Here is a 13,297-nt window from a genome sequence, read left to right as displayed (position 1 = left end):
TTAGAATGCCCAAACAGGCCATATGAGTGAACCCCACCTGAAAGTTCAGTTGTCAGGTTGCCTGCCTGGATTTCCAAATAATCCAGATAAATTCCCCCATGTAGTTGTGTCATCTGAAGGTTATAGGGAGTGTAGACATGTGGAGGCCTTGGGGGAACTTCCAGCATCATCACACACTATTTCTGGGAGGTAAATTTCATGTTGATAAAAGGTGCAGGCTGCAGTGGCGGGCCCTTTGCCTTCAGCCTCTTGAAATGAATTTCAGTTTTTGCCTTAAAATGAGTCTTTAATAATCTTCGGATGTCATAGAGAGAAGAGACAATGCAAATGGTTCTTCTGTGATTGCAGTTCCTCAGTACAGTGTGGTAGAGGACAATTTAAATAGTATTTACCCCTTTAGAGTACCAGTTGGAGATGTGATTTTCCTGGAGTCTTTCAGAAAAGCATAGCAGATTTCTTAATTCATTTTGTAAGGTACTTTTAGCAATGCCTTAAGAGTTTTATGACCTACATTTAAGCTCCTTTATGATGTAGAGAGACTCCTCTCCTTAAGTTAAAAAAAAGTTTTTGAAGGACACTGTTCATATCTTGGAGGAAAATTAAGAGATTATAATCTCTTCTTCCAGGAAATAAAGTGGTTGGGCAAATGTGTGCAAATCCTGCAAGCACTGTTAAATTCAGTTGTTTGTCCTAGGCCAATGACTTAGTCTCTTTCCTTGCCTTAGCATGGAGATGATGAAATCTGTGATGACTCTTTTCAGTACTTTCACCTTGATGCTTATTCCAGGCTGTCCTCTACCAGTTTCACTTACATTTAGACATTTTCAGCAACCTGTAATTCTTAACCTTCTTCCCTCAGAATTAAGCCAATGCAATGAGCAAATCTGGAAAGTTATGTTACCCAAGTTCTATGTTGTCTGCAACTTTATTCATAGGAGGAAAGTCCAAATCCAAATTAGGGTTTCTAAATTGGCTTGGAATATGAAAAATCTGTTATTCCTGCTGTCTACCTTTTTGAACTTCTTCTTTGCTCTTAAATTTTGTCTTTATGTTTTCTAAAGTGAGAATCTTGGGAAAGTGAGTATCTTTGTCGGTCAACTGATTTTGAAGAAAGGAAGAGAGGCATCACACTGATGACTACACATTACTTTGTGATTTGGTTAGTTCTTAGACCTTTTTGACTTATATGTGTGTATCCAAGGTTCTAAGGTACTTATTTATTTATTTATTTATTTATATGTTTATTTATTTCGAGATGGAATTTCACTCTTGTTGCCCAGGCTAGAGCGCAATGGCGCGATCGCGGCTCACCACAACCTCCGTCTCCCGGGTTCAAGCGATTCTCCTGCCTCAGCCTCCCGAGTAGCTGGGATTACAGGCATGCACCGCCATGCCTGGCTAATTTTGTATTTTTAGTAGAGACAGGGTTTCTCCATATTGGTCAGGCTGGTCTCGAACTCCCAACCTCAGGTGATCCGCCCGCCTTGGCCTCCCAAAGTGTTGGGATTACAGGCATCAGCCACTGCAGCCGGCCCTCTGAAGTACTTTTTGGCTGGGCACGGTGGCTCATGCCTGTAATTTCAGCATTTGGGAGGCCAAGGTGGGAGGATCACTTGAGCTCAAGAGTTCGAGACCAGCCTGGGCAACATAGGGAGACCCTGTCTCTACAAAAAATAAGATAATTAGTCAGGTGTAGTGGTGCACACCTGTAGTCCCAGCTACGCAGAAGACTGAGGCAGAAGGATGGCTTGAGCCTACAAGGTTGAGGCTGCAGTAAGCTGTGATTGTGTAGCTGCACTCCAGCCTGGGCAACAGAATGAGGCCCCCTCTCAAAAATAAATAAAAATAAAGTAGTCCTTTTTTATGCTGCTTCTTTCAGTTTATGATTCAGAAAAGTTATCACACAAACAAGAGGCCTTTAAGAATCTTCAAGGCTAAATTTCCCTTGAAGATTGTTTAGCCGATGCTAACTTCAAGGTCTTTACCTTGTGGCTGCCTGCTGATCTCTCTAAGGTGGAGAATGCAGACTGATCAGTGCTGTGTTAACACTTGAGAGGACTCTCCACTCTGATTTGCACTCAACTCAACTTGAGAGGACATCTCAACTCTGAGATGCAAATATTCTATTAGTCTTTCTTGGCCTCTGTACATTCCTCTTCATTCAGACATTCCTTTTGGGAGAAGGCAGCATGGGATGCGGAAAGAGAGTGGGTTTTAGACGTTTCTCAAATCCACGTAACACTATTTATTTATTTTAATTTATTTTTACTTTTTTTTTTGAGATGGAGTTTTGCTCTTGTCACTCAGGGTGGAGTGCAGTGGTGCGATCTTGGCTCACTGCAACCTCTGCCTCCCAGGTTCAAGCAGTTCTCCTGCCTCAGCCTCCTGAGTAGCTGGGATTACAGGCACCTGCCACCATGCCCAACTAATTTTTGTATTTTTAGTAGAGACGGGGTTTTGCCATGTTGGCCAGGCTGGTCTGAAACGCCTGACCTCAGATGATCCACCCGCCTCGGCCTCCCAAAAGTGCTGGGATTACAGGTGTGAGCCACTGCACCTGGCTATTTATTGAGACATGTTCTCACTCTGTTGCCCAGGCTGGAGTGCAGTGGCACAATCACAGCTCACTGCAGCCTTGACCTCATGGGATCAAGCAGTCCTCCCATCTCAGCCTCCTGAGTAGCTGGGACCACAGGCGCATGTCAACCACACCCAGCTAATCTTATTTTTTGTAGAGACGGGATCCCACTATATTGCCCAGGCTAGTCTCAAACTCCTGGGCTCAAGTGATCCTCCCACCGTGGCTTCCCAGAGTGCTGGTATTACAAGTGTGAGCCACCGCAGCTGACCAACACAATTTATTTATTAACTGCTGTAATGGACAAGTTACTAAGTTTCCTCATCAGTAAAATAGGAATAACAAGACCAGTTTCCATGGAGTTGCTGAGAAGATTAAAGATTATGTTTGTAAAGTATATAGCATGATTCTTTAATCCTTTTATCTTTTCAAACCACTCAGTTGCAGAACCCTAAGCTCTGATCAGTTCATGCATGTGCCTTTTCTTTGCTTCTGCATCCTGGCTGCTAGGTTGTACCGCTAGAAATGTGTGGTTCATTATCTTAGCTGAGATCTCAGTGCTACCCAGCAGTCATTCTATGTGATGTTAGTCAGCTTTCTTTCTGTCCTGTGGAGAGGGCAAAATCGTTAGCTCAGAAGAACTTGGTTCTATAGATGTGTTTTGTTTTTCCTTGAGATAGTTTTTCTTTTCTTTTTGTGTTTTTTTTTTTTTTTTTTTTTTGAGACGGAGTCTTGCTCTGTCACCAGGCTGGAATGCAGTGGTGCGATCTGTCTCACCCTGGTTTCAAACGATTCTCCTACCTCAGCCTCCCAAGTAACTGAGACTACAGGTGTGCATCACCATGCCTGGCTAATTTTTGTATTTTTAATAGAGACGGGGTAGGATGGTCTCGATCTCTTGACCTCATGATCCACCCACCTCGGCCTCCCAAAGTGCTGGGATTACAGGTGTGAGCCACCGTGCCCAGCCTGAGATAGTTTTTCAAATGTTGGGATTGGTTGTAAAGATTTAAAAATTAAGAGATTTCAAATGAAAGTTAAAATGTCTGCCTTCTCTTGAAAAACTGGATGATCTGAAAACCTGGAGTGCCATGGCAGTCATTGGCTTTTCCTATGACACAGGCCATCTTTTCTAGTTTGTTGTGTATGGCTTGTGCTGGTCCAGTAGATTCAGTATGTTTCTCACTTGATCTCTGTGGGCATTTACTTTTTGGTTCTGTCCTGTAGACTCTACCTCCTTAAAATCCCTCAAACTCTTCAGTTCATGGGTTACTAAACTTTTTTTTAATTAAATAAAATTATTTAATTAAATATAATTTAATAAACCTTAATAAAATTAAATAAAATTTAAAATTATTTTAATTAAATAAAATCTGTCCCCTTCTCTCTATACTGAAGGCCCTTCTCCTTTCTTACCTGGAGTACTGGAATAGTGTCCCAACCCACCTCCTTATCTCTAGGGTTGTCTCTCTCTAGTCTGTCTTCATAGTACTGGTAGCTTCATCTTTCTGAATTGTCATTGACTCACATCATTCTGTTTCAAATTCCTTATTGCTCTTCCACTTTGTACTAAATGAAGCTTAAACTCCTTAGCATGCTATTCTAGTTCTACATGATCGGGCCAGTACCTCTCCAGGCACTTAACCTCTCCGGGCCTCAGTTTCCTCCCATGGAACACGGGGGAAATAATTCTTGCCAGTAGGGTTATAGTGAGGATTAAATTTAAAATGCTTATAAAGCAGCAACACATTATTTGACACTTAGTAAGTATTCAGTAAATACTAGCTATTAGTAATATGATAATGCCATATTTTTGTTTTATGTTTTTCTGGACCCAGGCCTTCATATTTGCTGTCTCTTCTACCCTGAATGTCTTTACCCCTCTTTCCCTTGATTGAAATTCATCCTTTAGGACTCAGCTCATGTGTTACCCACTCCTAGATATACTCCTTGACCCTCCATAATCCCATGGCACTTGTGCATACCTCTGGTAGCATGCCTTGCACATTGCAGTGAAGCGCTCTCTCTTAGCTTTATTGAGGTATAATTGACAAATAAAAATTGTTTATATTCAAGATATATAATGTGATGTTTTGGTATACATACACATTGTGAAGTGAATACCACAATCAAGCTAATTAACATATTTCATCACCCCATACAAATGTCTAACAAATACATTAAAAGTTCCCCAGTATCACTAACCATCAGGGAAATGCAAACCAAAACCACTATGAAGGCGCATCTCATTTCTTATCACCCTCCTCTCCTCATTTAGACTCATAAGCCCTTTGAAGACAGGAACTATCTTACTCATACTTGTATCCCAGTGACCAGCACAGGTCTAGGTATCTTAAATGTTTGACAAATTAGGCCGGGCGTGGTGGCTCACACCTGTAATCCAGGCAGTTTGGAAAAGCCAAGGCAGGCGGATCACTTGAGGTCAGGAGTTGGAGACCAGCCTGGCCAACATGGTGAAACCCGATCTCTACCAAAAACATAAAAATTAGCCAGGCTTGGGGGCGCATGCCTGTAGTCCCAGCTACTTGGGAGGCTGAGGCAGGAGAATCACTTCAATCCGGAAGGCGGAGGTTGCAGTGAGCCGAGATTGTGCCACTGCGCTCCAGCCTGAGTGACACAGCGAGACTCCGTCTCAAAAAAAAAAAAAAAAAAGGGCCAGGTGAGGTGGTTTACACTTGTAATCCCAGCACTTTCAGAGGCCAAGGTGGGTGGATCTCTAGGTCAGAAGATCAAGACCATCCTGGCTAAAATGGTGAAACCCCGTCTCTACTAAAAATACAAAAAATTAGCCAGGTGTGGTGGCATGCACCTGTAATCCCAGCTATTCGGGAGGCTGAGGCAGGAGAATCGCTTGAACCTGGGAGGCGGAGGTTGCAGTGAGCCGAGATCACATCACTGCACTCCAGCCTGGGTGACAGAGCGAGACTCTGTCTCAAAAATAAATAAATAAATAATAAAAATAAATTTAAAAGTTTGACAAATTAGCAAATGGTGCTGGATGGCAGAAGACAGTTGATTAATACTACTGTTTATTAGGGAATTTCGAAGATGTGCCATAAAATTTTTTTTAGTTAATCTGTCATTTCAAATTTATCTAGTAGTGATAACTTTTCTTTAGTTATTATCAATTTTTTCCAAAATAAAATAGCTTTATTATTATTTTTGAATATAAGTGATCCAGTGATACATGCCTTTTTTTTTTTTTTTTTTTTTTTTTTTTTTGAGACAGAGTCTCGCTGTGTTGCCCAGGCTGGAGTGCAGTGGCACAGTCTCGGCTCACCGCAACTTCTGCCTCCCGGGTTCAAGCTATTATCCTGCCTTGGCCTCCAAAGTAGCTGGGATTACAGGCACCCGATACCACTCCTAGCTAATTTTTTTTTTTTTTTTTTTTTTTTTTTTTTTTTAGTAGAGACGGGGTTTCACCATGTTGGCCAGGCTGGTCTCAAACTCCTGACCTCAGGTGATCCACCTGCATTGGCCTCCCAAAGTGCTGGGATTACAGGCGTGAGCCACTGCACCTGGCTGAGCTACCACGCCCAGCTACATGTCATTTTAAAAAATGGAAAAAAAGGCCGGGCACGGTGGCTCACGCCTGTAACCCCAGCACTTTGGGAAGCCGAGGCGGGTTGGATCATGAGGTCAGGAGATCGAGACCATCCTGGCCAACACGGGGAAACCCTGTCTCTGCTAAAAATACAAAAAAGTTAGCTGGGCATGGTGGTGGGTGCCTGTAGTTCCAGCTGCTTGGGAGGCTGAGGCAGGAGAATCACTTGAACCCGGGAGGTGAAGGTTGCAGAGAGCCGAGATCACACCACTGCACTCCAGCCTGGGGACAGAGTGAGACTCCATTTCAAAAAAAAAAAGGAAAAAAAATTAAAAATATAAAGAGAAAGTCTCACCCCTCAGAAATAACTACTGTTATAAAGTACTTTTAAATATATAAGCTTAAATGTGTGCTACTTAATTTTCCTGCTTAAAATTTCCCCTTAAAAGAATTATGTTTTAACAAATAGCATTAGAACATCCAGTTGAATGTAATTAAGCCACTACTTTTGTGTTCCACATTGCAAAGTAGCTTCCAGTCTTAAGTGATGAAATATGCTTTCTACTAAGACAGCCACGTGCTCTAGAAATGAAGGCTGAGATCCAGGCTGTTAAATTACCATGGAATTCCCTTGCTTTGTATGTGGCTGTTTACTTACCAGTATATCCCCTTTCTTCTGTGCTGATAGGCCATTCTTTGGTAATAGAGCAGCTTAAGTCTGAAGAACTAAAGCTAAGGATCTAGGAGAAAGGAATAATCATTTATGGAAGCCAAGGATATCTTTTTTTTTTTTTTTTTTAGGATAAATTTCTCTCCTTTTTTTTTTTTTTTGTTTTTATATTTTTGAGACAGAGTCTTGCTCTGTCACCCAGGCTGCAGTGACACAGCAAGCTTCCCAGTACCTGGGACTATAGGTGCGCACCACCATGCCTGGCTAATTTTTGTATTTTTTGTAGAGAAGGGGTTTCGCCATGTTGGTCTTGAACTCTTTTTTTTTTTTTTTTTTTTTTTTGAGACGGAATCTCACTCTGTCATCTGGACTGGAGTGCAGTGGCGCAATTTTGGCTCACTGCAACCTCCGCCTCCTGGGTTCAAGCGATTCTCCTGCCTCAGCCTCCCGGGTAGCTAGGACTACAGGCATATGCCACTGCGCCCAGCTAATTTTGGTATTTTTAGTGGAGACGAGGTGGCTCCATGTTGGTTGGCCAGGATGGTCTCGATCTCTTGACCTCGTGATCCATCCTCCTCGGCCTCCCAAAGTGCTGGGATTACAGGCGTGAGCCACCATGCCCAGCCAGGTCTTGAACTCTTGAGCTCAAGTGATCCTCCTGCCTTGGCATTCGAAAGTTTGGGATTACAGGCGTGAGCCACCATGCCTGGCCAGAAACTTCTTGTTTGTTTCCTGTGTTTTGTTCCCACTCTACCTGGCCATTGACATAATTAACATGAAATTTATGTTAAGACAATCTCCTGGATTGTCTTCTCTATGTATGCTTTTTTTCCTGCTGTCCTTGTATTGTGTGTCCTAATTTTATTCTCCACCCATACCCCTCCCCTATCAAATTTGTTTTATAGAATAAATGTGTTTTTATATATCTTTGTCCCTCTTGTATAATCTTCTGATAATTGTCTACTTTCATTTTTGTAACATGTTCCTGTATGCGGAATGATACTAGTGAGTTTTTGCCAATAAATCCAATGTATGTAACTTGGAGCATTCGCTAGATTAACTTTTTGGTATGGTAAGACATCCTATAGCAGCAACAGATTTTAGCCCACAATGTGATTAGGCTATTTGAATGAATGAAATTTGCTGTATTTGGATTTAATCTTCTAATCCAGTTTTTGTCTTTGGGGATGGTTGGAACATAGTCATCATAATGAGAACTATCAATTGTCTTTCATAGATAGTGTCTCTATCTTCCCAGTTTCTGTAAGTTCTCTTCCTGAGTGTTATTTGCTGCCTATTCTTACTACTTTTCTTATTTTAGATCACAGATTCTGCTGGCCATATTCTCTACTCCAAAGAGGATGCAACCAAGGGGAAATTTGCCTTTACCACTGAAGATTATGACATGTTTGAAGTGTGTTTTGAGAGCAAGGGTGAGTAATCAAGAGTGTTTCTCTGGATTAAGAATATTCTCCAACTCTAGTGCTCCTTAATACAGTCAGCACTTAATATCTAGTTTCATTTGTATTCTTTATTTATTCTGATTTGGAGACCTGTTACCTTGTAGTCTTTGGAGCACCTTTTAAAAGTCAACTACATGGAATAAAAGATTGAATAGGTGGAACAGAGAGAATTTTTAGGGCAGTAAAAATATTCTGTATGATACTGTAATAGTGGATACATGTCATTATATGGTTGTCCGAACATTACATTTGGAATGTACACCAAGAGTGAATCCTAATGTAAACTGTGGACTTTGGTGGATAGTGATGTGTCCATGTAGGTTCATCATTTGTAACAAATGTACCACTCTGGTGGGAAATGGTGATAATGGGGGAGGCTATGCATATGTAAGGGGAAGGGGGATATGGGAAATCTTTGTGCCTTCCTCTCAGATTTGTTGTGAACCTAAAACTGCTCTAACAAAGTGAAGTCTTAAAAAAAAGGCTGGGCATGGTGGCTCATGCCTGTAATCCCAGCACTTTGGGAGGCCAAGGCGGGCAGATCACTGAAGGTTAGGAGTTTGAGACCAGCCTGGCCAACATGGTGAAACCCTGTCTCTACTGAAAATACAAAATTAGCTGGGCGTGGTGGCTTGTGCCTGTAACCGTAGCTGCTCAGGAGGCTGAGGCAGGAGAATCACTTAAACCCAGGAGGTGGAGGTTGCAATGAGCAAGACTGTGTCACTGCACTCCAGCCTGGGTGACAGAGTGAGACTCCGTCTCAAAAAAATAAACAACAACAACCAAAAAAAAAACTGGCCGGGCGCAGTGACTCACGCCTGTAATCCTAGCAGTTGGGAGGCCAAGGCGGGTGGATCACCTGAGGCCAGGAGTTCGAGACCAGCCTGGCCAGCATGGCGAAACCCCATCTCTACTAAAAATACAAAAATTAGCCAGATGTGATGGTGGCACATGCCTGTAATCCCAGCTACTCGGGAGGCTGAGGCAGGAGAATTGTTTGAACCCAGGAGGTAGAGATTGCAGTGAGCCAAGATCGTACCACCGCACAGCAGCCTGGGTGACAGAGCGAGACTCTGTCTCAAAACAAACAAAAAGGATTGTCTGTTTGCCAGGCAAATGCAGAGAGAAAAATTACGAAGGGTCTTTTTACAAAGGAGACTCTTTAGGGCTATGATGTCGGCTAAGAGGATAGGCTGACAGTTCTATGCAAGAGACTGTATAGTCTGGACTCGACCATTCTGAGAAATGGTTGTTAGGTGATTTTGTTATGCAAATATCAAGTGTACTTACACAAACCTAGATGTTATAGCCTACTACCCACCCCAGCTATATGGTATAGCCTATTACTGCTCCTAGGCTACAAAGCTGTAAAGCATGTGACTGTACTGAATACTGTAGGCAGTTAGAACACAATGCTATTTGTGTATCTAAACATAGAAAAGATATAGTAAAAATACAGTATTATAATAATCTTATGGGACCACCTTCATATATGCAGTCCGTCCTCGACTGAACTGTCTTCATGCAGTGCATGACTGTACTGTGCTGCGACAATCAGGGAGGTAGTTGGAAAACTCTGTAAAAAAAAAGATATCCTGATCATTTGGACCAGGTGGGGCTGTGAACTGCTTAAGTTTCACAACTTTTTCAATGAGGAAGGAAAAGCAAAAATTTGCTTTACATCTTCCATGGACAATGTCGTAATCAGGATTACACATTGGATTTGGGAGAACAGAACACGCTGGGTGCCACGTTTTGTTTTGTTTTGTTTAAAGACTTGTTGATTTCATGCTCAGAAGACACATGTGACTTGTCTTACTTTGTTCTCAGTCTTACCCTGTGCAGTCTTATTTATATTCCTCTTGCTTTCTAGTTAATCTTTCCAGTCTATCCAAAAGAAGTCCTTTTTTTTTTTTTTTTTTTGTGAAACAAGAGTCTTGCTCTGTCACCCAGGCTGGAGTGCAGTGGCACGATCTTGGCTCACTGCAACTTTCCTGGGTTCAAGTGATTCTCATGCCTCAGCCTCTGGAGTAGCTGGAACTACAGGCACGCACCACTGCGCCTGGCTAATTTGTGTATTTTTAGTAGAGACGGGTTTTGTCATGTTGGCCGAGCTGGTCTCGAACTCGAACCTCAAGAGATCCACCTGCCTTGGCCTCCCAAAGTGCTGGGATTATAGGCATGAGCCACAGTGCCCATCCCAAAACAAGTTCTTTACTGTCTTTGAAACATGCCATACTCCGATTTTAATATCTGAGCCTTTGCTCATGCTTTGCCATCTGCCTAGAGTACTTTGCCTAAGTCCTGCCTTTAGGTGTTCCCTTTTTAGTGAAGTCTGTCCACAACTACTATCTTCTCTCCTCTTCCCTTTGCTCCATATTGGAATTGTCTGAACCAGTTCCTTTGGCTTAAAATTTTACAGTGCTTTGCATTTTCACCATAGTTGTTTTGTGTATATGTCTTAGATTCCAATTGAATTATTTGAAGGCAGGGATTGTATCCTGGCTTAGTCCATTTTGTGCTGCTATAACAGAACATCGCAGAGTGGGTAATTTATAAACAGTAGAAATTTATTTGGTTCATGGTTCTGGAGTCTGGAAAGTCCAAGATCAAGGGGCCACATCTGGTGAGGGCCTTTTTGCTGTGTCACAATAACATGGCAGAAGGTATCACATGGCAAGAGAATGCCAGGAGAGCAAGAAGGGGCTGAACTCACTTTTATAACAAACCTACTTCTATGATTATGACATTAAATCTATTGATGAGGGCAGAGCCCCATGACCTAATCAATTCTTAAAGGTCCTACTTCTCCGCCAGGCACAGTGGCTCATGCCTATAATCCCATCACTTTGGGAGGCTGAGGCAGAAGGATCGCTTGAGCCCAGGAGTTCCAGATCAGCCTGGACAGTATAGCGAGACCCTGTCTCTACAAAAAATACAAAAATTACCTGGGTGTGGTGGCTCACGCCTGTAGTCCCAGCTACTTGAGAGGCTGAAGTGGGAGGATCGCTTGAGCCCAGGAGTTCGAGGCTACCGTGAGCCATGATGGTGTGTGCCACTGCACTCCAGCTTAGAAGACAGAGTAAGAACCTGTCTCAAAAATTTTTTTTTAATTAAATAAATAAAAAAAATTAAAGGTTCTACCTCTCAACACTCTTGCATTGGGGATTAAGTTTCCAACACATGAACTTTGAGAGGGGCACATTTAAGCCGTAGCATATCTCTTTAAAATCTCCAGCACAGTTTTAGTACTTAGTGAGTTTTCAATGAGTAGTTATTGAATTGACTTCAGTTCATTTCAGAAAACTTCCAGTGTCTCTCAGGCATCAGAGGGTACAGTACCATTCAGTGTGGCTTATGGTTTCAGGAACCCCAGCGCTTCAGTGGCACTGTTTCCCAGAACTTCTAATTTCATGCAGGCAGTTGTAAATTTTATAACTAGGTGAATTCCAGGGGATTGGGGCTGAACAGTTTTCTGGGGCTCTTTGGGTCTTTTCCTTTCTCCTACTTGATGATTTCAGATTAGAATGCCTCTTTGATCCAGCTGAATCAGATTGACTCTTCTAACATGAACTCTGTTGTAAGAAGCATCCCTGAGATTTGAACGCTTAAAGTTGTTTTTTTTTTCCTTGAGCTGTTGTAACTCTTTTAAGGGCTTAGTGGGAATAGCTCTATAACATTGTACTCCTACTGAAATAGGCCATACATTGATCAAAATGTTTGAATTAAAGTGGAATATTAGATAAAACTTAGGTTCTTTTCAGTACTCAGATTTATATTAAGTAAATCCAAGCTTAGCACATACCCAGTAATCCTAATTCATCATGGCCTTCCCTCAAAATTTGACAGGGCAACCTTTTCAGATGTGGAAATACACATTTTCAGCCGAAGTTGTTGCCCACTATCTCTTGATTTATATGCCACTCAATTTCACAGTTTTGATTTTTGAGTTTTATTTCCCAATTCAATAAGCCTGTGTGGTTTCCCTTCTGTTCTGTTCCTCTGTAGTACCAGTTGCAGTATCTTGTGTCCTTGCCTGCTCAGAGATGTTTGCCAGCAGCATGTTCTTGTTGCTTTCCGGCACCCCACACAGATAGAGGCTTTGTCTGGAATGTTTGTGATTTTAGCCAGAGCCAGGAATTTTCTGCAACTGAGCAGGGGGAGGAGTTGTGGCTGTTTCCCTCTATTGAGAGGGTAGGGGTTCTGGAGAGGGAGGGAGGGCAGGCGGGTGGGTGGGTAATTTCCCGGAATTTTAAGTATTCCACACAATGATTCCTTTGATTTCTTTCTCAGGAACAGGGCGGATACCTGACCAACTCGTGATCCTAGACATGAAGCATGGAGTGGAGGCGAAAAATTACGAAGAGGTATGTCCTGTTGTAACAGCCAGAGGAGGCAGCAGTGTGCTATGCCGTGAGGTTTCTGTGACCTCGGCAGGCCAACAGGCTGTGCTTTGCCCAAAAGGCTGTGGTTTCTTAGCAGTCTCGTGACAGCCAGCCATGATCTTACTGATACAAAAAGTGATATTAACAGCCTTAGCCGGGCGCGGTGGCTCACTCCTGTAATCCCAGCACTTTGGGAGGCCGAGACGGGTGGATCACCTGAGGTCAGGAGTTCGATACCAGCCTGGTCAACATGGTGAAACCACGTCTCTACTAAAAATACAAAAATTAGCCAGGCGTGGTGGCGTGCACCTGTAATCCCAGCTAGTCTACTCAGGAGGCTGAGGCAGGAGAATTGCTGGAACCTGGGAGGCAGAGGCTGCAGTGAGCCGAGATCGCACCACTGCACTCCAGCCTGGGTGACAGGGCAAGGCTCTGTCTCAAAAAAAAAAAAAACAAAAAAACAAAAAAAAACAAAAAAAAAAAACAGCCTTGAAGAATAATTCTGGCTGTGCTGTCAGCCAAAGACTGAACTAACTGTCCCACAGAATGTTGGTTTGATAAAACACTGACATATGGCATTAGTTCTTTTGAACTGTGTGTGTGTGTAGAGAGAGATATTTTAAATTTTTTAAAGCT

The 13,297-nt window shown here is 42.5% G+C and overlaps 1 protein-coding gene across 1 annotated transcript in view; it reads left to right on the top strand.

Moving 5' to 3' along the window:
- Positions 1-13,297, top strand: part of TMED10 (transmembrane p24 trafficking protein 10) — a 45,451-nt gene that overhangs the window by 16,623 nt on the left and 15,531 nt on the right. Inside the window, 2 exon segments of the mRNA NM_001131458.1 lie at positions 8,135-8,246; positions 12,570-12,643. Coding sequence (NP_001124930.1) covers positions 8,135-8,246; positions 12,570-12,643 — 186 coding nt within the window.

Source organism: Pongo abelii, chromosome 15 (genome assembly GCF_028885655.2).
Source record: "Pongo abelii isolate AG06213 chromosome 15, NHGRI_mPonAbe1-v2.0_pri, whole genome shotgun sequence".
NCBI lineage: Eukaryota > Metazoa > Chordata > Mammalia > Primates > Hominidae > Pongo > Pongo abelii.
Note: the sequence above shows the minus strand (reverse complement) of the source record. Positions and strands in the feature narration are given on the sequence as shown.